The sequence below is a fragment of the Urtica dioica genome, chromosome 9 (genome assembly GCF_054948205.1).
Source record: "Urtica dioica subsp. dioica isolate 48M chromosome 9, U.dioica_male_clone48M_v1_H2, whole genome shotgun sequence".
Lineage (NCBI taxonomy): Eukaryota > Viridiplantae > Streptophyta > Magnoliopsida > Rosales > Urticaceae > Urtica > Urtica dioica.
In genome coordinates, this window is record NC_142764.1 from 13,021,126 (window position 1) to 13,042,304 (window position 21,179).

The window sequence follows — 21,179 nt, forward strand, 5'->3', positions numbered from 1 at the left end:
GTTCTCATGCTTTGTTTTAAATCTGTCGATGATCAGTGACGGGAAAATCTTCTGGGGGACTGAATGTGTGTTTGTATATCACCAATGAAAACGACCGTCAAGGTCTCCGATTTTAGATGTGATGTTTGATCCGATCGACCCGCAATAGACCCATGAACGAGACCCAATTGACCCGCAATAGGCTCACGAACGAGACCAGATTGGTCCACAATAGACCACAAACGAGACCCGATTGACCCGCAATAGACCCACGAACGAGACCCGATTGGCCCGCAAAAGTCTAACGAATGAGACCCGATAAACCTGCAAAAGGCTCATGAACGAGACCCGATCGACCCATAATAGACCCATGAACGAGACCCGATTGACCCTTTAAAGGCTCACGAACGAGACCCGATTGACCAGTGAAAGACCCATGATCGTGACTGATTAACCCGCGAAAGAACTACGAGTGATATGTGAAAGAATTCACACCCATTATCAAGACCCAATTGAGAATTGACCCATGGAGACACGATTTTTCCGAAAAATTGACCCGATTGTCCCGCAAAATACCCATGATTGTAGCGAGTTCTCTCCCTGGGGGTTTATGAAAGAAAAAACAATAAAAACAGAGAAATAATTCTAGACTCTTCCCCTGAATCCAGGCAAGGCCTTTGCTTAAGGAAGCACTGGAAAATGGGAACTTCAAAGATATTATTGATCCAAAGTTGCAGAGTGAATACAATTCAAATGAAATGAAACGAATGATAGCTTGTGCTGCTGCCTCTGTGCGTCATTCCGCTCGTCTTCGTCCTCGAATGAGTCAGGTAATTCCCAAATTTATGCTGAATTATCATTAATGTTCTATTTGTTAAAAAGTAACAGTAGATTGTATTAGATGAACTGGTAATTTACAATAAAGTTGAGTCATGTTTGAAACCGGGAAACAGATCAAGTGCTAAACCTACACGCCAGATCAATAAGACGAAAACACCAAAATAAAACCGGCCATCCTTCCATCATAGCCCAATCCCTGTATAGGTCGAATAAAGAAAACCCCGAAAGTCTAAACATAAAATGTGCAACCGTAGAGCAATTATTGATTCCCTTGCTAAAGAATCCATTCCACGCCCCATTCTTCATTATTACAAATCTGACCATTTCGAAGATACGGGATACGGGATGTCTCAGAGCGCGTTCACTTATGAAGAGCTCGCGAGGGCCACGAACGGGTTCTCGTGCGAGAACCTCCTCGGGCAGGGCGGATTCGCAGTGAAGCAGCTCAAGGCCGGGAGCGGCCAAGGGGAGCGCGAGTTTCAGGCCGAGGTCGAGATCATTAGCCGAGTCCATCACAGGCACCTTGTTTCCCTCGTCGGTTATTGTATCAGCGGAGCTCAGAGAATGCTTATCTACGAGTTTGTCCCCAACGGCACCATGGAGTTTCACCTACATGGTATGAAAGAAACCCGTTGCGAACGGCATTGATGTAGTTTTATATGTTTTGTTGATAAAACTTTTCATGTTTTATGTCAGGAAAAGGGAATTCGACGATGATGTGGTCGAGCAAAATGAAGATAGCAATAGGCTCTGCTAAAGGATTGACATATCTACATGAGGACTGTAAGTTTTATTTATTTATTTTCCTTTGACAAATATAATTTTAATTTGTATGAGTGGGCTTGAGATCTCACTTTTCAGCTAAATTTGCAATCCTTAGGTCAGCCTAAGATCATTCACCGGGACATCAAAGCTGCTAATATCCTTATTGATAATCAATTTGAGGCCAAGGTATGATCTCCAACTGATTAATCATATATTCATGCAGACGCAACAGAACTAAACTATATTGGAACTCCCGATTTGTGTTCTGATTTTAGAGCCATGATCTAGAATTCAACTTCTCAACTTCCCTTTCACATCAAACAAACAATACTGCTAGAATTGTCTTGTCAACTACGTCCAGATTCCAGTAATGTTCAAGCGTCCAGATATCAACCTCCACAATTAGTCATATGTTTTTCTCCTTTCACCAGGTTGCCGATTTTGGATTAGCTAAGTTCTCTGCAGATACCGACACTCATGGGAACTTTTGGGTAAGAACCTTTTATGTCTTTGTTCTCTTAAATCTTGTCTTATGGTCTCTAGCTATTTCCACCCCGTTCTCGGGGATACTGTTATGGTGGAAAATTCTGAATGTAATTATGTGTTTCTTGAAAACCAGATACTTGGCTCCGGAGTACGCATCAAGTGGAAAACTTACGGAAAAATCAGATGTCTTCTCATTTGGAGTCGTGCTTTTGGAGTTAATTACTGGGCGCTACCCTATCGAGAAAAAATATAATTTTGCAGACGATAGCATGGTGGAGTGGGTACGTATTTTAGTTCATTAACCTTAACCAAAAAATATACTTGTGTGGTTTTAGATTAGATCCATCTTTGCATCTACAGACAGAGAAATGCTTCAATCCTACCCTGCTTTGCCACAGGCTCTTTGATGATATTTTTTTTTATTACTCGGAAGTGTCTCTTAATGACCTACTAGTAGATATTGGCCAAGAACCAACTACCTTAACTCTTAGAACTGATTTTTTTTATTTATATCTGTGAATAGTTGATTCTGATCACCCCATGATATCGATTATGTAGCCCCACTTGTTAGTTCATTTGTAGCGAGTTCTCTCCCTGGGGCGTTTATGAAAGAAAAAACAATAAAAACAGAGAAATAATTCTAGACTCTTCCCCTGAATCCAGGCAAGGCCTTTGCTTAAGGAAGCACTGGAAAATGGGAACTTCAAAGATATTATTGATCCAAAGTTGCAGAGTGAATACAATTCAAATGAAATGAAACGAATGGTAGCTTGTGCTGCTGCCTCTGTGCGTCATTCCGCTCGTCTTCGTCTCTGAATGAGTCAGGTAATTCCCAAATTTATGCTGAATTATCATTAATGTCTGTTTGTTAAAAGTAACAGTAGATTGTATTAGAGGAAGCGGTAATTTACAATAAAGGTGAGTCATGTTTGAAACCGGGAAACAGATCAAGTGCTAACCCTACACACCAGCTCAATAAGACAAAAACACCAAAATAAAACCGGCCATCCTTCCATCACAGCCCAATCCCTGTATAGGTCGAATAAAGAAAACCACGAAAGTCTAAACATAAAAAGTGCAACCATAGAACAATTACTAATTCCCTTGCTCAAGAATCCATTCCACGCTCCATTCTTCATTATTAATGTTGATTTTTCTGCAACTCCGACGTAGCTTAACACTTAAGCAACCGATGAACAATAACAATTGCGGAATAAAACGAAGTACAACAAAACACGCAAGTTGTTACCCTGGTTCGGTATTAAAACCTACATCCAGCAATGACCACTAATCACCACAATCAAATCGTCAACAACGGAGTTTTACAGACAAGAACAATCTGAGAATGTAAACGAACTCTCTCAAGGTAATCAACTCGATGAAAGTTTGATTATCTTCCTCACAAGATTCTCGTGTTTTCCCAATCTCTCTATTCCCTTTTTTTCTGTTTCCCAAAACCCAACAACGAATGATTAGACAATCTCAGATTGTTCAGATTCAGAACATATACAGCAAATAAAATCATCACACGCGTACAGTTAGTTACATAAGCTCAACGAATTACAAATACACCCCCTTGGAAACTTCCTGGCCTTTTTTTTTTCTTCCTCGCCACTTGTACCTCCAAGTCTTGATCCGGTGTGATTCCCTAGCTTAGTGTGCACGCCTAAAGGACTTTGACTTCCTGCGCATGTAACCGATGATCTTCATGTCTTGAACTTTACTGGACCGAGTTAGCTGTCAATTTTCACAATCTCCACCTTGACAGTTATACTTAGTGATGACTAGTTGACTTTCAAACCCTCTAAGGCTTAACCAATCTGATCAGTTCCAAGCAGTGTTCAAACTTGTTACTCGGAACTGATTTGGTAAGCATATCAGCAGGGTTATGATTTGTAGAGATCTTCTGCACCAGTACTGACCCTTCACTAATGACATCTCTTACAAAATGCAGTCTCACATCAATGTGTTTAGCTATCATGGTACACTTGATGCTTCGAAAAATGTATTGCTCCTTGACTGTCACAGAACACAGTCAGACTTTGTTGTTCAAAACCAAGCTCAGCTAAAACTCCTTTTAGCCACAAAGCCTCTTTCACTGCTTCTGTAACTGCCATAAACTTAGCTTATGTGGTGGACAAAGCTACAACCACTTGAAGGTTAGCTTTCCAACTGATAGCTGATCCAAACACTGTGAAAACATAACAGTTTGTGACTTTCTAGTGTCAAGACTGCCAGCATAGTCAGAGTCAACATAACCAACAGCTACACAGTCATTCTCACAAGCTCCAACATAAACTAAACCCTTCTCTGCATTACTTTTTATGTACCTTAAAATCCATTTCACAGCATGCCAATGCTCTTTCCCTGGGTTGGACATAAATCTGCTCACCACACTCACAGCATGAGCCAGATCAGGTCTTGTGCAAACCATTGCATACATAAGACAACCAACTATATTTGAGTAAGGAATGTTCTTCATAAACTCAACTTCATCCTCACTTTCTAGTTTCTGATCAGCTGAGAGCTTGAATTGCTGTCCAAAACCTGTCTAAACCTGTCCAAAACCTTTCTCAGATACTCAGTTTGATTCAAGAACAATTTCCTCTTATCTCCTTCTCTAATAATCTGCATCCCCAAGATCTTTTGAGTTGGACCAAGATCCTTCATTTCAAATTGTGCATTCAATTGACCCTTTAGCTCAACTATGGCTTTCATGTCTGAACAAGCTATAAGCATATCATCTACATAGAGAAGTAGATAGATTATAGAGCCATCCTTTAATTTCTTTATGTATATACACCAATCATAGTCCGACCTCAAAAAATCTTGTTGCAGCATAAACTCATCGAACTTCATATACAATTGCCTAGGTGATTGCTTGAGACCATAGAGAGATTTCTTCAATAAACAAACTCTCTTTTCACTATCTCCAATCTCAAAACCTTTAGGCTGTCTCATGTATATACTTTCTTCAAGATTTCCATGCCTCGACCGCGCGCGCGAGCGCCCTGCACCTCGACCGCGCGCGCCCGGCTGCCTCGGCCGAACGCCCCAGCGTCGGCTGAGCCCCCATCGGCCGGCCAGGCCTCCCTCGGCGAGCAACGACACACCCCTGCTGGGACGCCGACCAGACATTGCTCCCGACCGGGCTCCAAGCCCCGGCACGCCCCGCGCCCGGCAGGACCGTGCACACGCTGTGCCCCGCGCCCTGCCATCTGGTGGGCCTCAAGGGGGCCGGCCTAAGGCTTCCTCCAAGCCTATAAATAGGCATCTTATTTCCATTTGAGGGGGACCTTGACCTTGAGTCTTTTGGAGAACTTGAAGAGCTCTTTCTTCTCTCATCTCTCACCACGCTCTTGTGACATTCCAAGAGCGCGCTCTCTCCTATTCTCCCGGTTCGGCTCAGAAATCCGAGAACCCCCCTCGACGAGAGGGAGCGTGTTCCCATTCTGCGACCCGAGTCTTCACAGCACACAAGTTGCGCCATCGCTTCTTGGCTATTGAGTTAGAACTCAGAGCTACGAGTTAGGCGACCACTCTAAAGTCTTCACTAGAAGGCTACGAGCCAGGTCCTTCTCTAAAGTCTTGGATTCTCAACCTCCGAGCTCAAGATAGCCCCCATGCCCACATTGAACTACATTCTGACTTGATCCCGGACGACGGGTACGTAGGCAGCTAACCTTTGGCACGGTCACGCCCTCCAACACACACCTCAGGGTCTGGAGGGCGCAACTCGGCTTTCGAGTTCACATTTTTGGCGCGGGTGCGGTCACTTGGTCTGGCCTTGGACCGAACCGCCCGAGGTATTAAATCGTTGTTCATTTTCGTGCGAAATCCCTTCTACAACTCGACCCATTCCTTCTCGACTTGAGAAAGACATGAGTGGTCAACCACCCGTTCGTTCTGAGGGCGTGAATAACCCCGAGAATGCAACCGGAGTGAAGAAATACTTCTTGCGTTCCCGAGCGCAAGGCGATGATGAGTCTCTCAACGACGAGAGCCACACTCCCTCGCCGCCTCCACCTTAGGATAGCCGAGACGATCGCATCCTCGAGATGGAGGAGAAGATCCGCCAACTAAGGGCAGCCAATGCAAGGTACCACCGTCAACTGGCGGGTAAGGCACCTATGAAGGCGTTCCTCACAAGGGACCCGAAGACCTCATAGACGAGGGACATGACTATGACCCCGACTATGAGGGCTTGGAGATTTCGGCGGACATCGAGACTTCTCTCACTAAAGATGGGGAACTCCCCGTAGAGATCGAAGCCGGTCCATCAAATCCACCACCTAAAACGAAGGCGATACCGATCTCCTCCCAAGAGGAAACCTCCCGACGATCAGCCCATGACCGACTTGGTCAGAGAGGAAATGTTAGGGAAGGTCAAACAACTAGGCGAGTGAGGCGTGTGGCTCGAAGCTCACGCCCCCTTGCCACTGTTCAAGACCTTAGGGATCGACTCACCGCCCAACGAAACGATCGTGGCGAAGACCTACGAGAGAGGTTGAGTGCCTGCAAGGGTCACAACCCTGCGGCCCCAATCAATGGGGACCCTCGCACGGCTCAAGGGTCGAATGAAAGGCGTCAGGTGACTTTTCCCGAACAGGGAGTGACCCCCAACATGGCCTGGACGTCATCACCATGATTCACAACCTTCGCAACGAAGTACGTGATCGACGTGAAGGCGGCTTGGCCGGTGATATATACAGGGTCATAGAAGAATATTCTTCGCCATTCACTGCCCAAATCCTTGCTGAGGTGTGCACGGGAAACTTCAAACTCTCGAATCTCCATCCCTACAGTGGGAAAACCGACCCTACTTATCACATCCAACATTACGAAACCGTGATGACGATACAGGGCGTCGCACCTGGGGCTCTATGCCAGGCTTTTAGTCTTACCCTCACCGGACCCGGTTTCGAGTGGTTTAAGAATTTAAGACCAGGGAGTGTCCAATCGTTCAAAGACCTGAAGGACATGTTCCTAGCATGATTTGCTACATCAATGGTTCAAAAGAAAACCAAGATGTACTTATGGTCAATCAGGCAAGAGAATAACGAGTCCTTGAGACGGTATCTCACTCGGTTCACCGCGAGATCGAACAAGGTCGACCGCTTCGACGACAATGACGCAATAACAACCATCATCGAGGGCTTGCGCACTGGGGACTTCCTAAAGTCCGTCATTGGCAGAGTCCCTTCAACAATGACCGAGTTAATGAACTGAGCGAAGACTTTCATGAGGGTTGAAGATTATCTTGATGGTCATAGGAGCTATAATCAAAACTCCCGCCGTCGAGATGAACCCGACAACGAGCAGGGCAACCCCCGGAAGAAAGCGAATAAGGGAGGTCAAGCTTCTGATAGCCGACCCCCTACGTCTCAAAAGCCGCGCTTTGCGAACAACTTTAGAGACTACTCGCAATACACACCTTTGAATGCCCCGGTAGATCGAATCTATGTTGTGGCGCATGACTAATTTACCGCTCCAACTCCAATGAAAAACGACCCTGCATCTTGCGATCGGTCCCGTTATTGTGAGTTCCATCAGGATTATGGTAACATGACCGCTCAATGCTTCTCGCTCAAGCGACAGATTGAGACAGTGATCCTAAGAGGCAAGCTCAAAGAGTTCGTTATCCGAATGACAGGTGCTTACAAGACGGGGATTCAGCCCGACAAAGAAAGAAGCTCCTTAGGGCTGCCTATCAAGAAGGCCTTGCCGGGCAAGTTAACCTCACCTATGAGGAACCTCCGTCTGTACCATACGAGACAATACAGTTCCCAAATGAGGAAGCTAAGCGAGTTATACATCCGCACAATGACGCAATAGTCCTCAAAGCTCAGGTGGCTAACAACTTGGTGAAAATGGTCCTTATTGATAACGGCAGCGCAGCCGATATAATCTTTAAGACCACCCTAGAGCGCATGAAGCTCGAGGGGCTCCGCCCCGTCCCTACCCAGACACCTTTGTTTGAGTTCACGGGAGAAAAGGTCATGACCGGAGGAATAACTGAATTATCAGTCACCTTCCGAACTACTGAAGGTATCGAAGTCGTTCACATGGTCCCCTTTCTTGCGGTTGACCAGGAGTCACCCCACAATTTCATCATTGGGCGACCCACGTTGAACAGACTAAGGGCCATCACATCCACATACCACCTATTGGTGAAATTCCCCACCGAGGAGGGAATTGGCGTCATGGCTGGTGATCAGACCCAAGCGAGGATATGCTATGTTCAAGGTGTGGACGGTAAGCCCGCTGAGAAAAGGGTTAGCACGATCTACCAGCTAGAAGATGACTACCCGTGTGATCAAAAAGACGCACGGCAGCTTGGGGAACTAGACCCCCGCGACGAGACCGAGAGGTTGAAAGTTGACACCCCCGATGATCTCACTTCGATCGTTCTCGACGAAGCCAAACTTGACCAGGTTGTGAAGATCGGTGCACAACTCCCTCCCGCCATTAAGACTCAACTCGCATTCTTTCTTCGGGAATTTAAGGATGTCTTTGCGTGGACTCATGCAGACATGCCTGGAATAGACCCCGATGTGATTATGCACCGGTTGAACGACGACAAAAACATCGCTGAAAAAATGCAAGCTAGACGCGCGTTCAACCCTGAACGATACCTAGCGATTAACGAAGTTGAAAAGCTTCTCTCCCCCGGCTTCATCCGAGAAGCCAAGTACCCCAAATGGGTGGCCAACGTGGTCATGGTTAAAAAGCCTGTCCAAAAGACTGCTTTCCGCTCCCACGCATCGAACAACTGGTCGACGCCACGGCAGGATGAGCTACTAAGTTCATGAACGCCTACTCGGGTTATAACCATATACGAATGCACGAGCCCGATCAGATCAAGACAACCTTCGTCACTGATCGAGGCCTCTACTGCTACAAGGTCATGCCTTTTAGCCTTAAGACTATGGAAGTATGCGTAGACGACATGCTCGTTAAAAGCCTCTGCTAATCACGTAGACAACCTAAGGGAAATGTTCTTAATCCTCCGCCGGTACAAAATAAAGCTCAATCCCAACAAATGCGTGTTCGGGGTTGAGTCCGGGAAGTTCCTAGGCTACATCGTTAGCCGGCGAGGAATCAAAGCGAACCCGAAAAAATCAAGGCACTCCTTGACATGAGATCTCCACGACGTGTCAAGGAAGTCCAAAGTCTGACCGGTCGGATTGCCGCCCTTTCACGTTTTGTGGCTAAAGCAACCGACATGTGTCAGCCGTTCATCAAAGCTATAAAGAAGACAGACATCTTTGTATTTACGGACAAATGCGAGAATGCCCTTCAAGAAATGAAGGCCTATTTTGGGACACCTCTGTTCCTCTCCAAACCGAAGGAAGGCGAGACGCTCTACGTCTACCTCGCCGTCTCTGAACGGGCGTTGTGTTAGTCCGCGAAGAAGATAAGGTTCAATGGCCAATCTTCTACGTGAGCAAAGCCTTACTCGACGCTGAAACGCGTTACACAGAAATAGAGAAACTCTCTCTCGCTCTCCTCGTAGCTGCCAAAAAGCTACATCCCTACTTCCAAGCTCACCCTATCTCTGTCCGAACAGGACACCCCATCGGTAAAGCTCTTCAAAAGGGAACATCGACTCGCATGGCGATCTGGTCCCAAGAATTGAGCGAGTACGGAATCGAGTTCCACCCGAGACTGGCAATAAAGGCTCAAGCCCTAGCCAATTTCGTGACAGAATTCTCCTATACTCCCGACATGGGAAGAGCAGAAGACGACTCGACCGACGACTTGTCGGCTCGAAAGAGAAAGGTCGACCCTATGGGTCCCATCTGGGAATTACACGTAGACGGAGCATCCAGTGCTCAAGGAGCCGATGCCGACGTAATTTTAACCAATCCTGATCGGGAGAAGTTACGCTGCGCCCTCCACTACGGATTCCAGGCCTCCAACAACGACGCCGAGTACGAAACCCTCATTGTGGGACTAGAGCTCGCTCAAAAGCTCAACGTACAAAATTTACGAATACACTGCGACTCGCAGTTGATCGTAAATCAGGTGAAGGGCGACTACATCGCCAAAGAGCCTAACATGATCGCCTACCTGGCAAAAACAAGTGCCAAGCTAGATGCCTTCTCTTGGTTTGAGATCATCCAGATCCCCAGAGAAGAGAACGTCGAGGCTGATGCTCTCGCTCGCCTCGGCTCCGGTATCACCGAAGACAGGTTAGGAACTATCCCAGTCGAGTTTCTCTCGCGACCATCTGTCTCACGAGAGGAGGTTGGAACGATCGAGAACACCGCTTATCGGACTTGGATGACTCCGCTTACGGACTTCTTGCGAGGAAAGGCACTTCCCGAAGACCACAAAGAAGCCGAAAGGCTAAAAGCCCTCGCATCTAAATGTGTTGAGAGGCGAAACCCTATACAAGCGCGGGTACTCAACCCCGCTGCTCCGATGCCTTGATAGCGTCGAGTCGACTAAGGTCCTCCGCGAAATTCACGAGGGCATTTGTGGGAACCACTCCGCTGGGAGATCTCTCGCACTCAAAGCGCTCCGACAAGGCTATTTCTGGCCCACGATGAAGAAAGACGCCTACAACTGGGCGAGAAAGTGCGATAAGTGCGACAAATGTCAACGTTTCTCTAACGTTGCACGACAACCGCCATCTCCCCAGAGTAACATCATCGTACCACGTCCCTTTGCAAAATGGGGCGTAGACATCGGCAAGCTACCGAAAGCTTTGAGACAGTACGAATAGGCCATCGTCGCTATTAACTACTTCACTAAGTGGGTCGAAGCCGAGCCTCTAGCCAGAATCACTGAGGCCAACACAACAAACTTCATCTGGAAGTCCATCATATGCCGGCATCCATGCGTAAATTTTGACCGACAACGGTGCGCAATTCGACAATGCCCGGGTTAGAGAAATCTGCGCTCAACTAGGGATCAGCAAGACATTTTCGTCCCCGCGACATACACAGGCTAATGGCCAAGTGGAAGCCGTCAACAAGACGATAAAAAGCAACCTCAAGAAAAAGCTCGAGGCCAAGAAGGGCGCTTGGGCTGAGGAGCTACCGTTCATCCTATGAGCCTACCAAACAACTGTTCGAAATGCGACCGGAGAGACTCCTTTTTCCCTAGCTTTCGGGGTTGAGGCAGTGGTCCCCGTGGAAATCGAGGTCCCCACTTACCGAGTCGACACTTTCGACGAGAAAGAAAACGACGAGGCCATGCGCCTCGAACTGGATCTAATCGACGAGAAAAGATTCGAGGCTCTTACCCGACTCGCCGCACAAAAGCGTAAGGTCGAGAAATAGTACAACACCAAAGTCAAGAGGCGAATCTTCACCGTCGACAGCCTTGTACTCAGGTGCGTGTTCCAAAACACCCAAGTACAAGGCGCCGGTGTCCTGGGCTCGAATTGGGAATGACCATCTATATAGAGTTCGCCAAGTCATACATGATGGAACCTATTACATCGAACATACGGACGGGACCCCGATCCGACATCCTTGGAACGCCGAACACTTGAGGGACCCTTGGCCGCCCTCCCAGAATTCTGGGAAGGGCAGGAAAGGTCGACCTCAAGACCATCGACTTGGGAAAAGTATTCACTTGGCAAGCCAAAAAAATTTCAACTAAAAAAGATTTTTTTAATTCTTAAGGGGCTGTCAGGTGTGAAGAAAAGGGGGATGAGACTCTTCTATTTATAGGAGAGGAAAGAGTAGGAACCCTACTCCTTGCCCCCCCCCCCCCCCCCCCCCCCCGTGATGCACGCGCGACAGGCCCGGCCCGTATGCCGGCCTCACGAGCGCGCTGGCCCGCCGGCAACATGATGCGCGCGGGCCCTTAGGTCCGGCCCAACCAAAAAAAAGAAAAAAAAATCAAGAGGGGCAAAAAGACCTCAACGCTCTCTGGAATTAAAGTTCACGACTCGCGAGACGTAAACTTGAGGGACTAATGTTACCGGTCGTTTTCGGGAAATCGGAAAAACAAAAACGTACTACGCTGGCCCATCACTCTCGGCCCACGGCCCGCGCGCGTCCAGCGCTCTCGGCCCACGGGCCCGCGCGCGCCTTAGCGCTCCAGGCCCTCCGGCCCGCGCGCTCAACACCACAACCGTGTGCGCCCAGCACCTCGACCGTGCGCGCCCCCCGGCGCGCGCCCGTCTGCCTCGCATGCGTGCGCTCCCCCGCGTGCGCCCGGCTACCTCGGCCGAACGCCCAAGCGCCGGCTGAGCCCCCCATCGGCCGGCCGGGCCTCCATCGGCGAGCACCGACACACCCCTGCCAGGATGTCGGCCATAGAGCGCTCTGGTCGGGCTCCAAGCCCCGGCACGCCCCGCGCCCGGTAGGGCCTCACGCAAGCGCGCACCCCGCGCCCGACTGGGCATCACACCTCGCGCGCCCCGCGCCCGTATCCTGCCATCCATTGGGCCTCAAGGGGGCCGGCCCAATGCTTCCTCCAATCCTATAAATACCCATCTCATTTCCACTTAAGGGGGACCTTGACCATGAGTCTTTTGGAGAACTTTAAGAGCTCTCTCTTCTCTCATCTCTCACCATGCTCTTGTGACATTCCAAGAGCGCGCTCTCTCCTCCTCTTCCAGCTCGGCTCAGAAATCCGAGAACCCCTCTCGACGAGTGGGAGTGTGTTCCCATTCTGCGACCCGAGTCTTCACAGCGCACAAGCTGCGCCTCCGCTTCTTGGCCCTTGAGTTGGAACTTTGAGCTACGAGTTAAGCGACTACTCTAAAGTCTTCACTAGAAGCTACGAGCCAGGTCCTTCTCTAAAGTCTTGGATTCTAAACCTCCGAGCCCAAGATAGCCCCCACGCCCACATTGAACTACGTTCTGACCTGATCTCGGACGAGGGTACGTAGGCAGCCAACCTTTGGCACGGTCACGCCCTCCACACCTCAAGGTCTGGAGGGCGCAACTCGGCCTTCGAGTTCACATTTTTTGCCCCGGTGCGGTCACTTGGTCTAGCCTTGGGCCGAACCGCCCGAGGTATTAAATTGTTGTTCATTTTCGTGCGACAACAGAAGCCTATTGTCGAGGAAGGACATCTGTTTAGGAGATAGTAAGCTGTTTGCACTGCTTCTGCCCAAAATACCTTAGGCAAGCCTGATTGAAGTAGCATACATCTAACTCTATCCAGGATTGTTCTGTTGTACCTCTCTTCAAGCCCGATCTGCTGTAGAGTTCCAGCAACTGTATGATGCTTTGCTATCCCAGATTTCTTGCACAAATCAATGAACTCTTTGTCAAGATACTCTAAACCATTATCTGTCATTAATCTCTTTATCTTCTTACTAGTTTAATCCTCTATCATCACTTGCCAATAAACACCCACACTCTCCTGGTATAATCATCAATCAAGGTCATGAAATACCTCTTGCCACCATGAGATTGAGTCCTTGAAGGACCCAATAGATCTGAATGAATATAATCTAGCACACCTTGAGTTGTGTGAACAGCTTTGCCAAACTTCACTTTGCTGGCTTTTCCCAACACAATTTTCACAGAAATCAATTTTACTAACTTGATCAGTTCCAAAACAGCCATGTTTACTCAATTATAGCAAGCCTAGGTGACTAACATGTCCAAGCCTATGATGCCACAGAACAGTCTTGTCTCTATTCAATTCAGTAATATTTGCAGCTGAACAAAGAACAGTGCTGCCAATCATAGTGTACAAGCCATTTGCCCTTGTTCCTTTCATGAACACCATTGAACCCTTTGTGATTTTCATAATCTCATTCTCAGCTTTGAAAATGTATCCTTGCTGATCTAGAACTCCCAAAGAAATCAGATTTCTTTTCAATTCAGGGAAATGCCTCACACCGGTCATGATTCTTTCTTGGCCATCGAACATCCTCAATCTGATTGAGCCATTTCCAACCACTTTGCAAGATTTATTGTTCCCCAATAACACCTTGCATCCAGTTGTCTTAGAAAAATCCTCAAACCAAGATCGATTTAGTGTCATGTGGAATGAGCATCCACTATCCAGAATCCAGTTGGGACTTGAATCTTGATCAGTAACAACCAGGACCTCAGCGTTCTCATAACCATCTTCTACAATAGCTGCTTCTCCTTGTTGCTTCTCGCCTCCATTCCCTTTCTTTCTTTCCGGATAATTTCTTATGAAATGGCCTTCTTTGTGACAGTGAAAACATTTACATTTCTTGCCTTTTTTATCTGTAGTTGCCAGAGTCTTTGACCTGCTTCTACTCTTGCCTTTGCCTTTATGATGATCTCTATTCTCTGATCTTCCGCGAGTAAACAATCCTTCTGAGTTCTCATTGTTGCTGCTTGCCCCGTTCTCAATTTGCTTGGACTTAAGAGCAGTGAGTACTTCCTCCAGAGTTAGAGAGGATCTCGAGTACTTCATCGTTTCAACGAAATGGGCATAACTTCTTGGAGGAGAGTTCAAGACAAGAACAACTTGATCTTCATCTGCCACTTTGACTTCTATGTTCTCGAAATCAATCACAATCTTGGCAAATTCATCGAGTGCCTCCTCTACAGATCTATCTTCTCCTACACGAAAGCCAAACAGAAGGCCTTTGAGGTAGATTCGATTCGTCAATGACTTGGTCATGTACAAAGATTCCAATTTCTTCCAAACACCAGCCGCGGTGGTTTCTTTGGAAACTTCTCTCAAGACTTTGTCACTGAGGTGAAGAATTATCGTGTTGTACGCCAATTCCTTAATATCGGATTTCTCTTCGTCTCACATTCCTTAATATCGGATTTCTAGAGTGAGAAATCCCATTTTCCATCAAACCGATCGATTTCGACTTTTGCGAAGCCTATCTTGCTGGATCTGAGTGCTCTGATACCAATTGTTGATTTTTCTGCAACTCTGACTCCGGCGTAGCTTAACACTTAAGCAATCGATGAACAATAACAATGGCAAAATAAACGAAGAACAACAAAACACACAAGTTATTACCCTGGTTCGGTATTAAAACATACATCCAGCAATGTCCACTAATCACCACAATCAAATCGTCAACAACAGAGTTTACAGACAAGAACAATCTGAGAATGTAAATGAACTCTATCAAGATAATCAACTCGATGAAAGGTTGATTATCTTCCTCACAAGACCCTCGTGTTATCTCTCTATTCCATTTTTTCCGTTTCCCAAAATCCCGCAACGAATGATTAGACAATCTCAGATTGTTCAGATTCAGAACATATACAGCAAATAAAATCATCACACGTGTACAGTTAGTTACATAAGCTCAACGAATTACATATACACCCCCTTGGAAACTTCCTGGCCTTTTTTTTTCCTCGCCACTTGTACCTCCAAGCCTTGATCCGGTGTGATTCCCGGCTCACTAGCTTAGTGTGCACGCCTAAAGGACTTTGACTTCCTGCGCATGTAACCGATGATCTTCATGCCTTGAACTTTACTGAACTGAGTTGGCTGTCAATTTTCACAATTAAAAATCCGACCATTTCGATCCCACCATCCACTTCGAGTTGCGTCTCTGATTCAGGTGAATAATAAATAACTCGCCAATAGAGGAGATAGATATATAGGATCAACCTCGGGGAAAAGTTTACAAAAGTCTCTGTTTTGCTGTAGCACATTCGGTAGAAACGAGGTTGTGGCAAGGGATGAGATTAACGCAATTCTACCGGATACTGACTAAACAGTCTGTTTTTCGGTGACTATTACATTTTTAATAAAGTTAATAGCTTGCTCTCATGTGTAAATATATGATTATCTGAAGTAGTCACTTGAAGTAGCCCTTTCTAATATGTTATTGTGTCACCGGTGATACATTTCATTCACCGACCTTACAGATAGTTCGAGCCTTGGAATAAAATATGCCTCTAGATGAATTGAGCGAAGGAGTTAAACCTGGTCATAGCACAATATACAGTTCCTTTGAGAGCCAAGACTACAACACTAAGGAGTACAAACAAGACATGGAAATTTTTTGAAAACTGGCACTTGAGAGCCCAGCATTTACCACTGGAGAGTACAACGTTCCTAGCAATAGGTTTGCTGGTTTGAATCCTTCAGGCTGGAGTACTAGTGGCGGCCAATACATCAGTGGAGAAATCGAAGCGGATCATATCAAGAAACGGGGCCAATGAAATATGACTACCAAGCCCTGCTCTTTGGCATTTGGTCCATTTGGGGGTACCCATTTCTTCCAAAGAACATGGCTACCAGAAATTCCATTGAATACAAGGCATTTATATTCAGATCGTGTTCTTAGAAATTCCATTGTTGATTTTTAAACAGGAAGAAAATTGTATATAGAGTGTTGCTGAAAGATTCCATTATGAATTCTTTATAATATGATACTCTATTGTATTTTGTTGAAATGAAGATTAATTTTCGATTTTAGTTTAGTTGCTTGTGCCTTACGCCAAGTCAGTTGAGTATTTTATTCTTCCTTTGTACCGGTTGTCGTTTCCTTTAGATAAATGACAAATTTTATCTTTTAGCTTCTCACGTCCCAAACTCCGACATTTTATTCTTTTTTGATGAAAGTCGTTAAGTCATATGTATATGTATTGTTTTCCCTTTGTTTAATGAATAAGAAAGTATTATTAAAAAATTCAATTCTCTTTCTTTTTCTCGATTCCTCTTTTCTCTCGACGAAGCTCCGTTGTGAAATGGTATCGAAGCTATTCGCTCCGCTCATCGCCTTCATCTAGATCAGAGCTTCGAAATCTCTTCTTCTTCATCACCTCTTTCTTCTGTTCTACAATGACTACCATCACTGGAGATAAATTGGTGACTATAGCTACATCAAAGTGATCTGCTAATGATGAAACCATATTCGTTCTTTCTCCATCATCCGATACCACTTGATTGATTCTCGTCACACAGCCTCTGAATGGGGACAACCACCCTACCTGGAGCAGATCAATGAGAATCGCGCTCTTTGTCAAAAATAAGCTTGGATTCATCAATGGATCACTTCCAAAACCAAGCGGAGATGACGTGACTTTCAATTCTTGGAAGAGAAACAATGATATCATCATTGCGTGGATGCTCAACTCTGTTGGGGAATCAAGCGCATATAAGACACGAACAATCGTTCTGATACCACTCGTTGGAGATGATTCTACCATATAACCATATTAATGTGGAAAAATAATTAATTACGCTGATCATAAGCTAATTAAATTATGGTTATAATTAACAAGATCTAGTTATGTTTAATTAATTTAATTCACGAGAGCATATTTATCAAGCAACCGATTTGAAGAAAAACGAATACTTACATTGATTTTCGGTTCAGCTACAGAACGCTCCTAAACCAATCGCGTACTCCTTGCGTTGTCTTGACGAAGGACTCGAGAATGACACCTTAGTCTTCCGAAACGTAATCTCCGAGACGAATAAGAAAGATGAGTGGACACAGTCTTTATCTCACTAGATGAGAAACGTGGTGTTTCAAATCTCGCTCTTATTTTACTAAGAATGGAAACGAATTTCCGAGGGGAATGAGAGGCAGAAGTGCACGGCCAAGGGAGGCTAGAATGCACAAATTTTTTCTCAAATTAATTGCTTATTTTTGCCTTCTCATGAACCCCTATTTATAGTAGTAAAATGAGATATTCATGGAACCTTCTAGAATATATTATTTTCATTTATTGTGTTCACACTAAAGGATTTAATCTAGGCCCTTGGATCTCAACAAGTGAATCCTATTTTTTCTCTCATCCATCAGATCAATATCTATGGGATATTATTCTCTATTTAAATAGAGAATATTTTAGTGAGATAATAAAGGAGAATATATTATTTCTCTTTAAATATATCCTCATATATTCTCCTAAATACTTTCATTTAAATAAGGAGAGAATAAAAGACAATATATTATATTATTCTCTCTCATTTATTTAAACAACTAAAGAGAAAATATTGGTAAATACCAATTTGAAATTTTCGAACTTGATGGCACACGGCCAAGGTGATTTGCGCAACTCCCTAGTGCCAAAACCCTAATTCGACTTTTCCATGTGTGCAAGGCCCAATTGCTTAAACCACAATTAATTATTTATTTACTTGGTCCAACAACAAACAAATAATTAATAATTGATTATTTACTTGATCCAACAATAAATAAACAATTCTACCATAAATATTTATTTAATTCTACGAATACCCGTTTTCCAGAATTAATGCTGTCAATCACAATTACAGCAAGTGAGATTAATAATAATAAACATTATTATACGAAAGTTCTTATCCGCCTTTATCAGAGCCGAATTGGGGACTATGAACCTAGTAATAGAAGCTTAACAAATCCGATGAAAAAGACGAAATAGTCATTTCCCTTTTTCCATCGATTCGTCTAATCTTGATCAAATACTCCACTTTGTAAGCCAAGAATGAACTCTCCTTTAATACTAGAATTATATTTACTCATCGTGACGAGTGTCCACTGATATAGTCAGTTCGTGATCAAGATCATCCAGGTTCAACCCGTGTCAAGATAAGTCAATTTTTCCGTTATACTTCGCTTGATACATATCAGCCCTAAGCATTGTTGTTTCCCCAACGAAAGATTCTTTCGAACGTTACTTACTTCGAAAGTGCTAGCAATCTATCGGTTCTGGAATCAACCCTTAGGTGAGTGAACATTAACCTTCTTTCAGGAAGGCTGGATTCTGTATCTGTAAATCACTTCCCACTCGAATCATGCTCTGAGAGACTCCCAAGACATAAGCTGTGATTAGCATGGATAGCCTTTTAGCGAATGAGTCAAAGAGCTCAGTAACATGACCCAGTGTCTATGATCACTTCAGGATTCAGATCAAGTCTCAGTGTGACCATCATAGCGGCCTCGGTTAGTGTGTCGTAACGGTCCTCAAACGACACATCTACAACCAAGACATGTCCAAGTCGTACACTTACCACAAGTGTAGAATGCCCCGACATAGTGATCAGCCTTCACCTATGTGTTCCACATATATGACTTTAGATATAGCTTACCAGGCGTATATCAGTCATCGACCTCGTTTTAGCTCACCGTCCGAACTCAGGTGCCCAACACGTGACTCAGTTTAATACAGAGGCTATGGAAGATAGTTGTTATTGATTCTAATTGTTTAGAAATCAACCCACTAATCATATAATGCTAATAAAGTAATCTTATTATCGAATTTATTAATCATTTGTTCATTATCTTCAAGTGGGCAATATTCCCAACAAACTCCACCTCCAAGGAAATCTCCTCAAGTGTCATCTACAGCGATTCAGCTCAAAGAATTTGGAAGGATTTTGGAAGAGCAATTTCAGCAAGGCAACACACCAAGAATCTTCGAGTTACGCAGATAGATCATGAATCTTGCTCAAGATCAGATATCTGTTGGAATGTACTTCACCAAATTGAAGACTCTTTGGGAAGAACTTGCTAATTTTAGACCAGTTTGTCCGTGCTCTTGTGGAGGATCGAAAGATCTGGTTGATTTTGAACAAAATGAGTACGCAATGAAATTTCTAATGGGACTTAATGAGTCTTTCACTAATATATGTGGCCAAGTACTTCTAATGGATTCGATGCCTACAATCAATAAGGCATTCGCAATGGCCTCTCAAGAGGAGAAACAACGTTCTCTGAGAGCGGATGTTCTCGGAGGTCAAAACTCGTCCAACTGGGTTACAAATCGAGGTTAAAGGCCAATGCAGCGGAAAGATCTGGCAACATAACCAAAGGCAATCAGCATGTGAATTCCGATGTTGTGACCAGTCTAACACCGGATCAAATTCATCAGCGTCCAACCAGCTCCTCACTCCCAATGCATATGAAGGTCCTTGCTGTTATAATAACAATGCATGTTTTTCTATTCATACTAATCAATTTTCGATCATAGATTTTGAAGCTTCTCGTCATATATACACTGATAGATCTCTTTTTCACTGCCTGAAGTCCTTATACAATTCCAGTGTTACTCTTCCGAATCACACAGTGCTCTAAGATTGTTATTTGTTCCTGGTTTCAAATTCAATTTGATATCAGTTAGCTCTTTGACATTAGATTCCTCAGCTACTATCATGTTATTACACCATGATTTTGAAATACAGGATATTAGGATGAAAATGATGATTGGCAAGGGTTGGATGCTCAATAGTCTGTACGTGCTAGAGAAATAGTCACAAAACTGCATCAACATATCTGCACACACCTTGCATAACAGATTAGGGCACCTATCTTGCAAAAGATTAGATATCTTGAAGAATAAACTGCATTTCCTTTCATGTAATAAGAATGTTCCATGTTACGTATATCCTCTTGCTATACAGAGATGTTTGCCTTTCCATTCTCATAATAATCTTGCAGGAAAAACCTTTGATCTCACACACTGTGATGTATGAGGTCCATTTTCTGTCATGTCTCTGTCTAGTTATAGGTTTTTCCTGACTTTAGTAGATGGTTGTAATAGGTTTTGCTGGATTTATCTCATGGGAAATACATCATAAGTTCATGACATTATACCTCATTTTCGTACTATGATCTCTAAGCAGCTTTTTGTTACTATTAAACAGTTTAGGTCTGGCAATGCTAAAGAGTTAATTTTCTCAGTTTTTTTTTTCTCAAAGACAGGTATAATGCACCAAATCTCTTGTGTGGAAACACCACAACAAAACTCGGTAGTAGAAAGGAAACACCAACATTTATTAAATGTGGCAAGATCTCTCTAATTCTACCCTCAAATTCCAACTTTTTATTGGACTTAAGTGTGTATTAACGGCAGCTTATCTTATCAATCGCACACCTAGTCCTTTGTTGTCTATAAAATGTCCTTATTGGATTATGTGCAATGATTTGTTGATTATGGGTTTATGCGAGTTTTGCATCTACTTTGAAAGCTACCAGGACTAAATTTCAGCCAAGAGCAAGAAAGTGTATCTTTCTTGGATATCAATTGGGAGTCAAGGGATATAGATTACATGAACTAACCACTAGAGAGGTTTTTATCTCAAGGGATGTAGTGTTTCATGATAATATCTTTCCATTTCATGATCATAACACTGATCAAGTGGAGTCCAACCCATTCCTTGACTTAGTTCTCCCTATACCTCATATATCTACTCCTATACCACACATCTCTCCTAAGTCCATTGATCAATCTGCACGCTCAAGT

The 21,179-nt window shown here is 44.5% G+C and overlaps 2 protein-coding genes across 2 annotated transcripts; both read left to right on the forward strand.

The window, feature by feature from the left end:
• The first annotated feature begins 1,164 nt into the window (after window positions 1-1,164).
• On the forward strand, window positions 1,165-16,166 carry PERK15 (Protein kinase superfamily protein). Its single transcript, XM_089625873.1, is given in 8 exon segments — window positions 1,165-1,435; window positions 1,516-1,602; window positions 1,700-1,770; window positions 2,016-2,062; window positions 2,064-2,075; window positions 2,204-2,351; window positions 2,734-2,895; window positions 15,870-16,166. Coding segments are annotated over 8 exon segments (1,095 nt in total).
• Window positions 16,167-19,374: 3,208 nt separating this feature from the next.
• Window positions 19,375-20,187, forward strand: LOC149385044 (uncharacterized). The gene is made up of 2 exons (XM_089626224.1): window positions 19,375-19,692; window positions 20,119-20,187. The coding sequence occupies exons 1-2, from the start codon at window positions 19,375-19,377 to the stop codon at window positions 20,185-20,187; spliced, it is 387 nt and encodes a 128-aa protein (XP_089482350.1).
• Window positions 20,188-21,179: the final 992 nt, after the last annotated feature.